Source organism: Colletotrichum karsti, assembly GCF_011947395.1.
Source record: "Colletotrichum karsti strain CkLH20 chromosome Unknown Scaffold63, whole genome shotgun sequence".
In the NCBI taxonomy this organism is placed as follows: Eukaryota; Fungi; Ascomycota; class Sordariomycetes; order Glomerellales; family Glomerellaceae; genus Colletotrichum; species Colletotrichum karsti.
The window spans coordinates 45,402-60,611 of record NW_024065963.1 but is presented as its reverse complement, the minus strand read 5'-3'; the positions used below and the strand labels follow the sequence as shown (position 1 = coordinate 60,611).

At 51.4% G+C, this 15,210-nt stretch overlaps 7 protein-coding genes across 7 annotated transcripts; 4 read left to right on the top strand and 3 right to left on the bottom strand.

The window, feature by feature from the left end:
* Positions 1-484: 484 nt before the first annotated feature.
* On the bottom strand, positions 485-1,604 carry CkaCkLH20_12645 (uncharacterized protein; the record flags this gene model as incomplete). Its single annotated transcript, XM_038895358.1, has 2 exons — positions 485-544; positions 594-1,604. The coding sequence occupies 2 exons, from the start codon at positions 1,602-1,604 to the stop codon at positions 485-487; spliced, it is 1,071 nt and encodes a 356-aa protein (XP_038739307.1).
* Positions 1,605-3,236: 1,632 nt separating this feature from the next.
* On the top strand, positions 3,237-4,757 carry CkaCkLH20_12644 (FAD binding domain-containing protein; the record flags this gene model as incomplete). The annotated part of the gene is made up of 1 exon (XM_038895357.1): positions 3,237-4,757. The coding sequence occupies one exon, from the start codon at positions 3,237-3,239 to the stop codon at positions 4,755-4,757; it is 1,521 nt and encodes a 506-aa protein (XP_038739306.1).
* Positions 4,758-5,806: 1,049 nt separating this feature from the next.
* On the top strand, positions 5,807-7,022 carry CkaCkLH20_12643 (uncharacterized protein; the record flags this gene model as incomplete). The annotated part of the gene is made up of 3 exons (XM_038895356.1): positions 5,807-5,854; positions 5,903-5,996; positions 6,049-7,022. 3 exons carry the CDS (start codon positions 5,807-5,809, stop codon positions 7,020-7,022), a joined length of 1,116 nt encoding a protein of 371 aa, XP_038739305.1.
* A 1,828-nt stretch (positions 7,023-8,850) lies between these two features.
* On the top strand, positions 8,851-9,936 carry CkaCkLH20_12642 (uncharacterized protein; the record flags this gene model as incomplete). The annotated part of the gene is made up of 1 exon (XM_038895355.1): positions 8,851-9,936. The coding sequence occupies one exon, from the start codon at positions 8,851-8,853 to the stop codon at positions 9,934-9,936; it is 1,086 nt and encodes a 361-aa protein (XP_038739304.1).
* A 1,355-nt stretch (positions 9,937-11,291) lies between these two features.
* Positions 11,292-11,663, bottom strand: CkaCkLH20_12641 (uncharacterized protein; the record flags this gene model as incomplete). Its single annotated transcript, XM_038895354.1, has 1 exon — positions 11,292-11,663. One exon carries the CDS (start codon positions 11,661-11,663, stop codon positions 11,292-11,294), a length of 372 nt encoding a protein of 123 aa, XP_038739303.1.
* A 358-nt stretch (positions 11,664-12,021) lies between these two features.
* Positions 12,022-12,827, top strand: CkaCkLH20_12640 (uncharacterized protein; the record flags this gene model as incomplete). Its single annotated transcript, XM_038895353.1, has 2 exons — positions 12,022-12,289; positions 12,346-12,827. The coding sequence occupies 2 exons, from the start codon at positions 12,022-12,024 to the stop codon at positions 12,825-12,827; spliced, it is 750 nt and encodes a 249-aa protein (XP_038739302.1).
* Positions 12,828-12,960: 133 nt separating this feature from the next.
* On the bottom strand, positions 12,961-14,290 carry CkaCkLH20_12639 (uncharacterized protein; the record flags this gene model as incomplete). Its single annotated transcript, XM_038895352.1, has 4 exons — positions 12,961-13,406; positions 13,465-13,906; positions 13,970-14,074; positions 14,126-14,290. The coding sequence occupies 4 exons, from the start codon at positions 14,288-14,290 to the stop codon at positions 12,961-12,963; spliced, it is 1,158 nt and encodes a 385-aa protein (XP_038739301.1).
* Positions 14,291-15,210: the final 920 nt, after the last annotated feature.

Here is a 15,210-nt window from a genome sequence, read left to right as displayed (position 1 = left end):
GCTTCTGATGCCATGTCCAATGCACTCCTCCGATACCAGAATTCTCTAGTGTTCACAACAGACGCCAAGCAAGACTCCCTTTGAAACCATACTCTAGAACCAAAAGCCCATTTTACCATCTCTGTTATCAGCGCGGTATTTGCTTTTCCCGAACGCCGGCCAACTGTTCCGTCAGCTACAATGATTGAGCTTTCCATCTGCAAAGTACACCAGGGTCATCACCACTTCGTGGTATGCGGTCTGACATCATCTGCCGAGACGGATTTCCGGAGAGGGCTCTCTGGTAAGTATTTCTGGGTAATTTGGGTGAAGCCATGGAATTCACCCTGCTTGGCCTTGCGGGCTGCGTGTTGTTCGTCCACGTTCACCTCAGGCCTGCGAATGGACTGTGTAGCCAGTTCACGTCTGCTAGCCAGGAGCCTTGTTCGCGCAAGTTGAAACTGCTCTCTTTTTTGGTCTTTAGCTGCCTTTCGCTCTGGGGCAGCTAATACTTGGGAGGATGGCGGCGACGCTTGGACTTGATTGGCCTGAGCCTCATCAGGGGCTGCCCTTTTCTTAGACATGAAAGCATGACGCCAGCGTTGGTGACGAACTTTTCCCGGCATTGCAGGCTCGGTTTTGTTGCTGTAATAGACGAAACCATTGAGGAAGTCTCCGGCTGCCTGTGCACCGAGGTGTGCCCAGTAGATATATTTGCCAGTGATCTCATGTTGCGCTGGGTGTTTTGCAGGAAGTCGCTGGAAAGTTTTCCAATAGACTTCGACGTCGGCCACATCATTCTCGAGGACAGTACGGCGTCTTTGTATAGGATCTGTGTTTGATTCGTCATCGGTGTCTTCGTCGTCGGTGCAATCGCCATCGTCAACATCGGCATTCTCAGTCTCGGCATCCCCAACATCTTCGACGTGCTCAGTGACACATTGGTCTTCCTCGCTTACCGCAGGGCTTTTCCTTCCACTGTCATTAACGTCTTCGATATGCTCGAAAGTTCCTTTGTTTTCGTTTTCCTGGAAAAGATCTGATGGCAGGGCTTGCTCGGCTGTATCTTCGGGGGATCTCGAGTCTTGCACCTGCAGATGACCAAATGCCCTCGGTATGTCTGAATCATCGAGATTTTGCACCGGGGCAGCCGAACCTGGTGGTGTAGAACTGAGAGCTTGGTCGAGTGTCGACATGTCGGCTTGGCCGTTATTTCCGCCTTGGAAGTAGTTGTCCGACATGTAGTTGGATCCCGCGGAGGCAGATAAGTCTGGGGCGTCCGTCATCTCGATGTCCGTATCTGCCTCTGGCATGGTGGGGTCCCAGGTAGCATCCCCGTCATCCAGGGGACCATCGAGAGCGTCGTCTTCCCAAAGTGAGGCGACGTCGGAACCGGACGACTCAGAATCTGTCTCCTCCAGGTCCCAGTCTCTATCATCACACGGAGCTGACAGCATGCAAGCGAAGTCGAATAGCGCGTGGGGCGTGGCATTCCCAATGGCGTAACTTATGCGGTCCATTGCTTCGCCGGTGATTCTCCAGACCCGTGTCGCGTAGTGTTTGCGGACCATCTTGTCTCGGTCTAGTAATTGTCCTTGGTCGCCATACTTGTAAGCGAAAAACATTGCGTTTGCTTTGGAAATGGTGTATCGATTGAAACCGGATTCCAAGGCGCGGAAGGATGGCAAAGGCGGAGCGATGGAAGGTGAGGAATAAGAAGATGGTGAACAGTGGTGAATGGACACCTCTGGCGCTGTTCTTCAGCCCAAAAAGATAGAAATAACGCTGGCGATGTGAACTGAACGTAGGAGTGATTCACGGAAAATACTACGAGCCTGAGTACAAGGTGAGGCGGGAAGTTGTCAGAAGATGGGATCAAAACCGATGGCGACGAAGGAGAGGCCAGGTCCTCTTCATGGCTGATGTGCTGAGGTAGGTGCCGATCGAAGGAAAGGGGCAACCAGCATGCCTTCCTCGCTCGATTTGATCCCGTGATGACTTCCTTCCTTGCTCTTTCTTGGGGCAATATTCTCTTTCGAATCCAGAAGGACCGAGTCGTTTTGATGGTCAACCATGCGTGATGGAAGGAGATGAATCTCGGTCGTCCCTGAAAAGAACACACGCTGTACCTCGGAGCGTTTCCGGTATCGACGGTGAAGGCTAAACGCCACTGACGGTTCCTCAACGACCTTGAGAGATGTTCAAACGTCGACACCTATCAGGCAATACCGCAAACTTTGCAATGTCTTGCATGAAACTCGACGTTTCCGGCGTTGGTGAGCATTTCGTCAAGATACTTCGTAAGGTGTTGTAGATAGTAAGGCGAGGATGGGAAAAGTCGGTAGATTTATAATGCAGCTCTACCTTGCGCGGCCTTTCTTCAGATACCAAGCACTTCTTGTGGGACAACACTGGATTTAAATCGAGTAGTAGACTTTTGATCTAAAGTGCAGAGGTTCGCTACTATGAGTTGGGTGAGTGGTCTTCACACAAACCATCGACTCATGTTCTCAGCATTCTAGTGCATTCAAATTATTTATTTCAAGAGCACTTTTAACTGTTTTCAAGTCGCATTTTCATTCACCCAGTGCCACCTTTTGGAAAGCTTTAGGTGAAACATCCACCTACTTCCCCTGAGATATCTCCTTTGAGGTCAGTATATGTTTTGGTGGGATTGCTGATGAAGGGAGTACATTATGGACGCTCTCACATTTCTTTCAGGCAATGTCTTTCTATCATTAACTCAGAAATTGACAATATCTTTGATCATATTACTAAAGAAAGAGCCTATTATTATGTCCTGGTTTTAAGACATGCTCTCAAGCGTACGTGCTTGTTTGCTCCTTTTCTTTGTTCGTTTTCTTCCATACACACTTTACTCCCTCAAGAAGTTCCTTGTCGCTACTCCATTCATCTTTTCTTGGGTTTGTCTCCTTTTACTTAACCCCTTTTCAATTCTTGCCTGTCACAAGTGGAACTCAGAGACGCCTGCCACACCGCACACGATCATTCCGAGTTCCATCAAGTTCCGCCCTTTTCCGGACTCGTCTTCAGCCTCATCCCTCTGTTACCTGAAGTGCTTAGTCGTCCTCTTGTTGTCCATTTTGCCATGTTTTACTCCTTCCATTTTCTGTTGCAGCTTCCTCCTGAAAAGTTTTTATCCAGAACCGATTTTCGGCGACCCTCGAATTTGCTGCTGCAACTGCCGTCCACATATCACTTCATCAGCTTTCGCCGTCGGGCTATCACAATTCAATATGGACGACGAGAAGATGAAGAAGCACAATCGTGCTGTTCGTATGCTCGCTGGAAAAGTCAAGGATTTCGCGACTGCCGGCGTCAAGTTCCGTCTCTATCACGGTGAAACGAACAGCACTCGCTTGAGCACTCGCAAGGCCGACGAGGTCCTGGATATCAGTGCTCTGAACAACATCCTGAAGATCGACAAGAATCACGGTATCGCCATCGTCGAGCCCAACGTATCCATGAGCGCTCTGGTTGCCGCTACCCTCAAGCATGGTCTCCTGCCCCAGGTCGTCCCCGAGTTCCCAGGTATCACCGTCGGTGGCAGCTTCTCTGGCACCGCTGCCGAGTCCTCCTCGTTCAAGTTCGGCTACTTCGATCAGTCTGTCAATTGGGCTGAATTCATTCTCGCCGACGGCCGCGTCGTCCGCGCCTCCGCCAAAGACAACTCTGATCTCTTCCACGGGTCTGTTGGCGCCTGTGGTACGATTGGTATCGGAACTCTCTTCGAAATCAAGCTTGTTGAAGCCCGTCGCTTCGTTGAGTTGCGCTACATCCCCATCACCTCGATGTCTGATGCCGTCGAGAAGCTTAGCCACTACACCGGCAACCTCACGTTCGTCAACTTTGTCGAGGCCATTCTCTTTGGTCCCACCAGCGGTGTTGTCATTGTTGGAACTCTCACCGATGAGGCCAAGTCCGGCGTTCCCATCGTTCGATTCTCTCGGCCGCAGGACCCGTGGTACTTCCTCCATGCCCACGAGTCGGTCGCTCACGCCCGTCACACGAACTGCGACACCTGCGCCTACACCAACTCTCGCAATCCCTGCTCCAAGGGCACTGTCGTCGAGGTCGTTCCTGTTGCTGACTACGTGTTTCGCTACGACAGAGGCGTGTTCTGGATGGGCATCTACGGCCAGCAGCCGTCGACCTTCAACCGGCTTACGCGCTTCCTCATCGACCCCCTCATGCGTACCAGCGCAATGTACAAGACCATGCACCACAGCGGCCGCTCGCAGTCCTTCATCATCCAGGATCTTGCCATTCCTCAGGAGTCAGTGGAGAAGTTCCTGACCTGGGCCGACGACGCCCTTCACATCTACCCGATCTGGCTTTGCCCCATCAAATCAGACACCAGCGCCCCCCTTCATCTCGCCAATGGCCTCCCGACCACTCGGTCTATCATCAACGTCGGTCTCTGGGGCTTGAAGACCTCGGCTTGGCCATTCTTCGAGAACCCGATCGGCGCCGCGGCCTTCAAGCGTTTCATCGAGGACAACCGCGCCATCGAGGCCAAGGTTCGCGAGCTCGGCGGTCTGAAGTGGCTGTACGCGCACAACTACTACACCGAGCAGGAGTTCTGGGGTATTTATGACAAGGGAAAATACGACGGCCTTCGCAAGAAGTATGGTGCCGAGCATCTCCCCAGCCTTTGGGATAAGATGAACAACACCGACGTCGAGTACGTTGAGAAGAAGTCTTTCTGGAAGTCAATTGCCCTGACCATCATTGGTCGCGAGCACCTTTTGTCCTAGATCAAATCTCACCAGAGAACGAATGGACTGGAGGAGTGGGCTTCTATGTACGTACTTGATACCACGACGGCGAGGACTTCCACGAGCTGTGAACTCGGGAATCAAATGGCTAGGCAGCATCGGAATTGAAAAGGCACACTTTGTGTCACTGCGATCAAAGTGAAAACACATCCCATCCCCGTGACTGCCGGTCATCTCCAGATTTTGTCATCGGGATCGAGCGTTCCCGAACATCGGACGATGTAGGTGTCTGCGCTTCCCCGGGATTTGAATGCACGTAACACCAGACCCCGGCGCCCCGCCACCGGCGATGTCCCGGAGGAACGCAGATCAAATTCTGCGCCGCCGGGAAGACGGGAGCTAAATTAAGCCATCCACAGATCTCGCCTGATCGATCCGGAGAAAAACGGCGGTCGGTGGATTCTTACGTCACGCAAATCGTGCCACAGCAGCCCACGGCTTTTGCTCTCTGCACCGCGTGACTCCGGACGAAGTTCGTCAAGTCTCGGAGTTACGTTTTGCTTAGGGAGCACCGAAAGATTAACCCGGTAGTAGTCTTTGACGTGTCTGAACTCCGCAAAACTGATGCGTCTCCAGCTGTACCGTAACCGTCTTTTGCGTTTGGGCGCGGAAGCTGCTCGATATCGATCACGCCATGAAGTTGACAGCGGGCTATGAAGCTCGGACTTGGGGAAACTTGCTCACATGGGACCAAATTTCTCGGTCAAACATCATGAAGCATTGAGGTAGACGGCGTTTGTATGTCTTTCTGCTTGCCTGAGTTGACAACACAGACCATACTCACTTCCAGCTCAACCCAGACGGCTTGCTGGGAGTCCTCAAAGCCCGATGGCAAAGATGAAGCCATTTGACACCTGAGTGATTGTTCTTCGAGACGTCAAGATTGCATATAAGTACAATTGAATCTTCTCAGCCTTCTGTTTGTGTTTCCTTCAGAGCATCACACTCCAACACAATACAACACACTTCAAGACTTAAGTCTCACACAAGCTTCTTCCTCTCAGACTCGTTCAAACTCCACCGTCAATATGCCTATCACCAAGTACAAGGCCGCTGCCGTCACCTCCGAGCCCGGTGTAAGTCACCAACCGCTCGACCACATCAATCAATGCTAACTTCAGTAGTGGTTCGACCTGGAGGGTGGTGTCCAGAAGACCATCAACTTCATCAATGAGGCGGGCCAGGCCGGCTGCAAGCTTGTCGCCTTCCCTGAAGTCTGTAAGTAAAACATTCAAGTTTGCTTCATAGTCCGCATGCTCATCTTCATCAGGGGTCCCCGGCTACCCCTACTGGATGTGGAAGGTCACCTACATGCAGTCTCTTCCCATGCTCAAGAAGTACCGCGAGAACTCCCTCCGCGTTGACTCTGAGGAGATGCGCCGCATCCGTCGCGCCGCCCGTGACAACCAGATCTACGTCTCCATGGGTTTCTCCGAGCTCGACCACGCCACTCTCTACCTTTCCCAGGTTCTGATTGACCCCACTGGAACCGTCATCAACCACCGCCGCAAGATCAAGCCTACCCACGTTGAGAAGCTCGTCTACGGTGATGGCTCCGGCGACACCTTCATGTCTGTTTCCGAGACTGGCATCGGCCGCGTTGGCCAACTCAACTGCTGGGAGAACATGAACCCCTTCCTCAAGTCCCTCAACGTCTCCATGGGCGAACAGGTCCACATCGCCGGCTGGCCCGTCTACCCCGGCAAGGAGCGCCAGGTCGCCCCCGACCCGGCCACCAACTACGCCGACCCCGCCTCCGATCTCGTCACTCCCGCGTACGCCATCGAGACCGGCACCTGGGTTCTTGCTCCGTTCCAGCGCCTCTCCGTCGAGGGCCTCAAGAAGAACACCCCCGAGGGTGTTGAGCCCGAGACCGATCCCTCCGTTTACAACGGTCACGCCCGTATCTACAAGCCCGACGGCAGCTTGGTCGCCAAGCCCGACAAGGACTTCGACGGTCTCATGTTCGTCGACATCGACCTCAACGAGAACCACCTCACCAAGGTCCTCGCTGACTTTGCCGGCCACTACATGCGCCCCGACCTCATCCGTCTCTTGGTCGACACTCGCCGCAAGGAGCTCGTCACCGAGGCCGATCCCGACGGCGGCATCGCCTCTTACAGCACTTACCACCGCCTCGGTCTTGACCGCCCCTTGGACTCCAAGCCTGAGCTGCATGACCATGTGTCTGTCAGCAAGCGTGTTAACAAGGAGCCCAGCGACGAGCCCGCCAAGAAGCTCTGAAAGCTTGAACCAGTTCTCCACCAATGTATTAATCCCAACTCATCATAGATCTATTTGAATTTTGTACTTAGAAAAATCCTACTTTGGTCATTGTATTCATTCCTTGGGTACTTCGTTCTCGCTGTGGTAATCTGTGACTTTTCGGAGATCTCGACGCTGATGCAGACGTGTTAGTGTTCCATGGATATTTGGGAACGACTTGAATCTTGCTCGTCGGGAAATTGGGACGGACGTTGTTCTCCCCACTCATCTAACCGGTGAAAGTGACACGGGCGGGGTTTGAGTGAGGGGTTGCTCTTATAGAGTTTGATCGTGAACCTCGCGACGTACATCTCTTTTTTTGAAGTGATATGACCTCGGTGCACTCGGACAATCTCCTTTCCACACATCTTATTTAACCCAGCCGACAAAATGTTGACAAAGTTGATTTTTCCATGGATCTTTATTGCTTACTCACTTATATATCTTTTCTTTACCGCTGCTAAGCTGCTCGTGGCCGGTGACGTCAAGACGTTGCTGTCATGGTCCAGCTTTAAGGAAGCATGGTTTGGAAACTTCTGGGTGGTAATGGGCCCGATGGCCAAAGCTGCGGCAGAACCGACTGTTCTCCCGCTTCTCGAGGGTCGCGTTCATGATGGAAAGACCTCCGAAGAAATTATCGGCAAGCCGCTTGAGGGCGTTGTTCTTGAGATTGGAGCGGGGAGCGGCATGTGTGTGGAGGCTCATTCGAAAGTCATCAGCTCTACGAGGGCTCGATCCCTTCGAGGCCCAACCAAAATCTACGGCGTTGAGCCAAATCCGACTTCTGCAGCTTCCTTGAAACGCCGAGTTCAGCAAGCTGGGTTGGACACGACTTACGAGGTGGTCCCCGTTGGCATCGAGGACCTTCAAAATGAGGCGGCTTGGGGCGGCCGGATCGCGCCAGGTAGCATCGACTCTATAATGACGGTTCATTGTCTCTGCAGCATTCCTGATCCGGAGAAGAACATACGTCTTTTATACGGCTACTTGAAGAAGGGAGGACGATGGTATGTCTATGAACACGTCAAAGCTGAACGCGGTATCTTAGTCCCATACTTTCAACGTAAGTCCCCTCACCAACTTCGATTGAGAGCTTTTTCATGACACACTCAGTTTTCACAAATAATATTTGGAAACATGCGATGGGTTCATGCGAACTTTGCAGACAAACAGGACGAACACTTCGTCAAGTGGGCCAGTGGACGGAGGTCGATTTGGCGCAACCGACAGAGGAATCGAGTAGTGATGTAATTCCCCATATCGTCGGAACCCTAACCAAATGACTGAAGTCGACTGCCGATCAGGATAACGACGCAGATACTCTCTGCCGATACAAAGTCAGATTGACCAAGGTTAGGGTGACGCTAGAGACGCACAAGCAGCATGCTACAACCAACAAGTCTAGCATGCTTTAAATGCGTAGTACTCAGGAGGGGGATTTGTAATGAGCACAACTCAAGGATCAAACATTTAGTTCATAATTCATCTTTATCGTGCACAGCAGCATTTGTTTGATCTTTATGATCGACGCATCACACCAGACACCATTTGCTTGGCAGGCGCCTCGGACTTCTGCCGAAGTCATCATGATACACTATGAGTCATCAGTAAGTCACTATGAGCCTTCTGGTGTAAATTTGAGAAGAAGCGAAGAAACATTTCACGAGGACTACTCTTAGTTGGGTTGCAGAATTAATGTTGCATGCTCTGAAGGAGTCTTCCTACATATAGAGATGATCCCCAGCAACTCCAGACAAGTCAGATTGCACTCTTCATCGATCCGACTACAAGGCCCAAACAGATCACCATGCTCGCCAACTTTTTTTCGAGCGTTCTTGCGTGTACTATCATTGCCGTTATAAGTAGAGTCTACTTTCTTTGCACCAGGCGACGTCGAGATTTCCCTGTTGTCAACGATTACCCCGGAGACCTTTTCCGCAAAAGGGCTTATCAAGATTACAACGACAATGCCAAACAATTGATCGCCAATGGGTTTTCCCGGTACAATGGACCCTTCGCTATTCTGGTTCCCGGAGGCATGAAGATTATCCTACCCTCTTCCCTCAGCGACTGGGTCAAGACGAACCGAAATCTCGACCATCACCAGCTTGTCAGGGAGGAATATTTTGCAGGATATCCGGGTTTCGAAGCCCAGCAAGCGGTACACAGTTCCGACAGAATGATGATAAACTTGCTTCGCGGCAAATTGTCTCAGAACGAAGCAGTTCTTCCCATCGTCAACCAACACATTGCGACAGCTTTGTATGAGCATTGGGGCGACAGCAAATCTTGGCATGTCATTGAGTGGAATGAAGACACTACTGGCATCATTTCAAAGGCAGCGGCTTGCGTCTTTGTCGGCCCAGAGAAGGCCTGCGACCCCGAGTGGCAAGTACTGATCCAGGCCTACGTACGCGAGTACTTTGCAGCGGTGGGTGAGCTTCGATCTTGGCCGGCGCTTCTCAGACCCATTGTACAGTGGTTTCTGCCTCACTCTACGGCATGCAGGGCCATCGTCCCAAAGGTTCGCGCCATCATGCGTAGCGTGGTCGAAAAGAGACGTCAAAAAGCAGAAGCTGCGGCAGAACATGGTGCTGAGCCTCCTCAGTATAACGACTTCGTGGCCTGGAGCTGTAGTGCACCGACGAATACCCTTGAACCGGGCGACTTGCAGCTCGGTCTTGCCATGGCAGCGCTCTTCACTACTTCCGAGCTCCTCAGGCAGATTCTCATTGACATTGCTCAGCATTCTGAGCTGATAACGCCACTCAGAGAAGAGATCACACAAGTTCTGAACAGTTCGGGACTAGGGTTGGCAGGCCTGGACAGCTTGGAACTGCTGGACAGCGTCATGAAAGAATCGCAACGGCTGTCTTCTGCTATCAGTAAGTGATGAATATTCTATAAATAATTAATCTCCATCTAACTACTTGTGCCTAGTTGGTCTTGAGAGAAAGGTCATCAGAGACACTGCTCTTCCAAATGGAACAAAACTTTCAGAAGGCTCACACATCATGGTTGACTCCAGCGATCAGTGGAGCTCAGAAATTTACGAAAATCCCGAGTCGTTCGATGGACAGCGATTCTTGAAACGGCGGCAAGCTGACGAGCCCAATGCTCTTTTTGTGCAGTCGAGCCGGGAGCATAATGTCTTCGGAGGTGGCAGGCATATCTGCCCGGGGCGTTTCTTCGCTGGCCAGGAACTCAAACTTTGTCTGGTTCATGTTTTGTCTAAGTATGACATTCGAATGAAAGATGGCTATATCTCAAAGCCTCACACATTTGGCGTCTACACTGCAGTGGAGTCCTTCGTACAGTTGGAGGTCAGGCGGAGGGACATGACTGAAGGACTCTCTTCCCCTTAGTCCACGCAATATTAGACAAGAAAGGATTTGCGCAACTGATAATGCGACGGCCTAAGCTCATAACCGCTGCCATATAAATCAAAATAATTAGAAATTCATACTTTGCATCACAATCTCCGAAATTCTTTATGCAGCGCATTTTGGAAACATTGGTGGGGTTTATTGCATATGGCTGCGTTAAGCTTACCTCACATGATTCCGGTCCCAGGCTTATGTTGACAACCACAATCTTAAAGAGAGTTATGTGGGGGTGATTCTATTCTGTCTAGAGAACCTTCACATTGGTAGGCATAGACCCTAGGCAGGTTACTTCCGCAGAACTGTACCTGGTTATAGAAGCTCTACCAACGATTCTGTCCTATTGACTGTTACCCAAGATACAAATGGCTATATATCCTCTAAATCTTCCTTATCTATTGATGCTTCTTGGATGGAAAGCCTCACGTTGCGTCCATACTACGGTGTTGGGAACTGGAAAGCGCCACCCCTCACCGAGGCTCGTCACAGCTCCCCTCGTCATGCGAAGCTTCATATTCAACTCTTTGCCTCGGATCTGGCACATACGACCATACCCACTGGAGAACTCGGGATCCCGTCCGCTCTCCCATAGATAAGCCAGTGAGGGCCGGATTAGTAGTTGGGTCGGTGACGACCAGCGAATACCTGGTGTTGTATGTTTTTTGCTGGCCTTTTTTGTTTAGGATATTGCTAATAAGAGAAATTCAATTGGAAATATATACGTTGTGGAAATAGAAGTGTATGCTCCGGACTTTCCCTTGTTTCTAATTGACGCTTTACTCTCTCTACTATCTGCTCTAATTTTGTCCCATCCCCTCAACGTATAAGGGGGCTCACGCTGAGACGGCAAGACACTCGATGTGTCCTAGGTGCTCGAGGTTGTTGCGTTCTTGGCGAGACGGTTCTTGAAGAAAGAGGTCAGCTTAGCCCAAGGAATAAGACCGACACGGTCATAGAGGTCGACGTGGCCTGCGTTCTTGATCCAGCATAGTTCTTTCGGTTCAGCCGCACGAGTATAGGCGTCCTCACTGAACTCCTTTGAATGCGCGCGATCGCCCGCCACAAAGAGTACCGGTCGAGGAGAGATCGTCTCGATATCGTTGAAGGGATAACAGTTCAAGAACTTCACATTCCTGACGAACGTGCGGTGGGAGGTGCGGTTCGGTGTTGTGGTGTTGGGGGTGAACTCACCACGGCTGGTCCAGTAGTAGTTATAGAACTCCACGTCGACTGCCAAGCTGGTGGAGTTGATTTCAACAGGAGCACCCTTGGAATATATATAACCTCAGCGCCATCCAGCTCTGCACACCGCTTCTTTGCGACAGCAGCAGTTATCTTCTTCCTCTGTTCGTCGCTATGCCTCAAATCCAAAAGGTCTTACCAATCATTCACTATACATTCTAGTCTGCTATTAGCACTAACCATTATCCTGCAGCTATCTATCACAGCTTCGTGGACAACGTCAAGAGCCTTTCCGAGATATTGCGCTGATTGTCATAGCCACCATACCCAACGTCTCAAACCTCAAAAACGTAGCCTTACGCAACAATGGCGATATCGTGGCGTCGTCATCCAGATCATCACTTCTTCATCTCATGTCTCCCACGGCCAAGCGTGTCAGCGTAATCGCCACCATCCCCAACGCCTCTAGCTTGACGGGAATCGCAGAGTTAGAGAAGGATATATTCCATGTTACCGTTGCGAATGTCACCGGCACACAGCCCACGGCTCTCGGGACAAATGCTGTCTGGCGCGTTGATCTGCGAGGCCTCGGGGTCGCTGTCAACGGCACCGTGACTAATCCCGCGAAGACATCGCTAGTTGCCAAGATCCCGACTGCCGGGCTGTTGAACGGCATGACCCGTCTATCACCAAACGATACTTCTCGCCTCCTTCTCGCCTCCTTCTGTCCGACTCAGCACTCGGACGCGTCCTTTCCCTCGACGTCGAGACCAAGGCTTACGAGACGGTCATCGAGGATGAGACCACCGCCGGCCGTCCCGAACGACTTGTCGCGGTCAATGGCATCCGCACACACGGCAATGACCTCTTCTACGTCAACCAGGTCCGTAACCTGTTCTTCAAAGTCCCAATTTCGATGTCTACTGGACGTCCCGTTGGACCGGCTGAAGTGCTAGCCAACGGCACGGTACCGTTTGCCGACGACTTTGCTCTGTCTCAAGACGCGAAGCGAGCTTGGATTGCCTTGAACTCCCAGAACGTGATTGTCGAGGTGGATGTTGCTGCTCGTACGAGTACTGTCATTGTCAACTCCACCACATTGGGAGAGGGTTCTTCAGTGGCTGTGACGGGTGGCCCGGGATCAAGAAGCTTGTACGTCACAGGTTCTACGGTGGTTGGCAGTGCATCTGTTGGTGCAGTTTTCAGGCTTGACGGCTAGATATTCTGTGTATTGCCTCCAGACAAGGACTTGATGCATGAAGTTGAACTCTATGTTTTGGTACTTTGGCTCGTTATATTAATGTATTAGGTACATTTAATAGGTCCCCGTCTTTGAACATGATCCACCTAGTTCAGGCCCTTGAGCCTTGCTCGGCGTAACTCATATGAAAGTCTGTAGTTTTTCGGATTGCCCTTCCATCCTCAATCTCCTCGCTTGGCTGCCGAGGAGTATTGCCACTGCTTTTAGATGTTGGTTGCAAGATGTACTCCTCACTCGTGTCGTCTGCGACCCTTGGTCTGCCTGCGTGAACATTTGTAAGGTGAATCGAGGCCTTCTCCTCACGTCCTTGGTACGGATGCCAATCATTGCGACTTGTTCCGGCATGGACGAAATTGAAATTCCCCTTGCTCGAACGTGGTGCTGAACCGTAGCCGGAGCTGCCGTTGGACGATCCTTGCTTGGAGGCGAAGACAGTAGGAAAGACGTATGTCAACGGTAGACGGCACATGGGCAGGCAGGCGCAGATGATGGCCAGGTTATCCTCGATGAGGGTCCACAGCGTAGAAGCGATGTCATCTGAACGGATTGGTCAGTACTTCAGACGCCTGGATAATGCGACATCGCGGCGGCTTACAGGTGGTATCAGGGCTGGTAGTTGAGAAGTCCAACGTTGTCATCCGTAGGACACTCGTGATGGTGACGAATAAACCCAGGGCAAAGACGACCATCAAAGCCCTCTTCTGGTTTGTGGGAAGCTTAGACTTCCACAGAACATGCTGAGGCAGTGCCATGATGAGGATGTCGGTGGCGATGGAAAAGCCTGCATTGGCGTACCAGTTCATGGTAAGGCTGATGCAAGTGCCGGGTATAGACTTGTCCCACGCGCGGGGAATAGGATTGCATTGCCAGACAGAGGAGGCTGAAGTTGCGATCATGTATGCCAGGATGATACTAAGAAGAGCATAGCAGAGGACCCTGAAATACTTCTGAACGAAGATGCGTAGGTACAGCAACAAGATTGACGCTTTCGTGAGATTAATCGTGATCTTGTAGAATATCTGGGCGACGTAGAAGAGCTGTTGATAATCAGAATGCGGCCCATGCAAGCAAGATCAAGAGTACAACGACGATTCTCCTACCTTCAGTGTCATAAGCCTGTTGGGTTTCGACAAGTTCTTGATGTGTTCACCGAACCCATATTCACAAGAGATCATCATCAGGATCGAGACGAGGAGACAACAGACCTGGAAGATCGTCAGTCAGGGAACGTAAAATCAACAGCCGAACAAACCTACAAACGAGAATAGAATTGTCCAATCATCCCACCCTAGGCCAGATCTCATCTTCATGCGTGACCAAAAACGGATGCCCACGAAGATTGGCGTCAAGACGAAGAAGACAATAGCAGGCGCACGAACCATGAGAGCATTGCTCTCGCCAGGAATGTTTCCGTCGACCATGATGAGCAACTTGCCTCGATCAGCGTACGAAAAAGGAAGTCTGGTCGACGACGGGGTAAGGCCGGTAGACCTCAATGGGCCAATTCTGAGAGGACAAATTCCAGAGAACAATAGCCGTGCTCCATGGGAACCCAGAGGTCTGGGACAGATGGGTCTTCGAGAACGGGGCTAGTTATATGCTCATGCCCAGGCTATTGAAAAAACATTCCGCTCGGGGGCTTGTCTTAGTCCACTTTGCGAAGGAAAACGACCGTCCGTCTGGACCAAGTAATCGGCAGCTATCCGCAGCGTTGTGAGCGCGGGGATTTCCCATTGGGTGACTTCCACAGGGAGGATCCTTCTCGTGCCGGTTGTCAGATACGCATGCCGGTAAGCTTCTTTTCTTTTCCTCCTTCCGTCTCTGCAGGGAGATGGAGATGGTGGTGGTGGCATGCAACGGCGTGACAATATGCAGACTGCTGCAGCGATGCGAGGGGCAACGGCTTCAACGCCGAGACGTAGGAATTGGTAAAAGCAGACCACTCGGCCACTCGTCATGACGGATATCGAAGGACAATTGGGGATGCGGAGGCCAAGCCTGCAGGCATAGAAAGCGCCGGTGAGGAAGATTATTGATCTTAACGCAAGACGGAGGAAACAATTGAGATCCCTGTTTGGTGCGGTTGGGAGGAGTTGCCAGAGCAGAGGCCGACGACAAGGAAAGCCGCTCGTCGACGTTGTCCGGGCCAGACTCTGGACCGTCCTGAAGTTGCACCCACCTTAGAACGTTCGACTCTGTAGCATTTCAGGTTTCGGCGATATCTAACCTTCGGCAATAGTCCGTTAGCAGCGGCGAAGAAACTTTCAGATCCGTCACGAATCTTTTGTTTTCCTGTCTCGCAGCTCATTGCCGCGAAAGATGAGTCCAATGTTGGGCCATG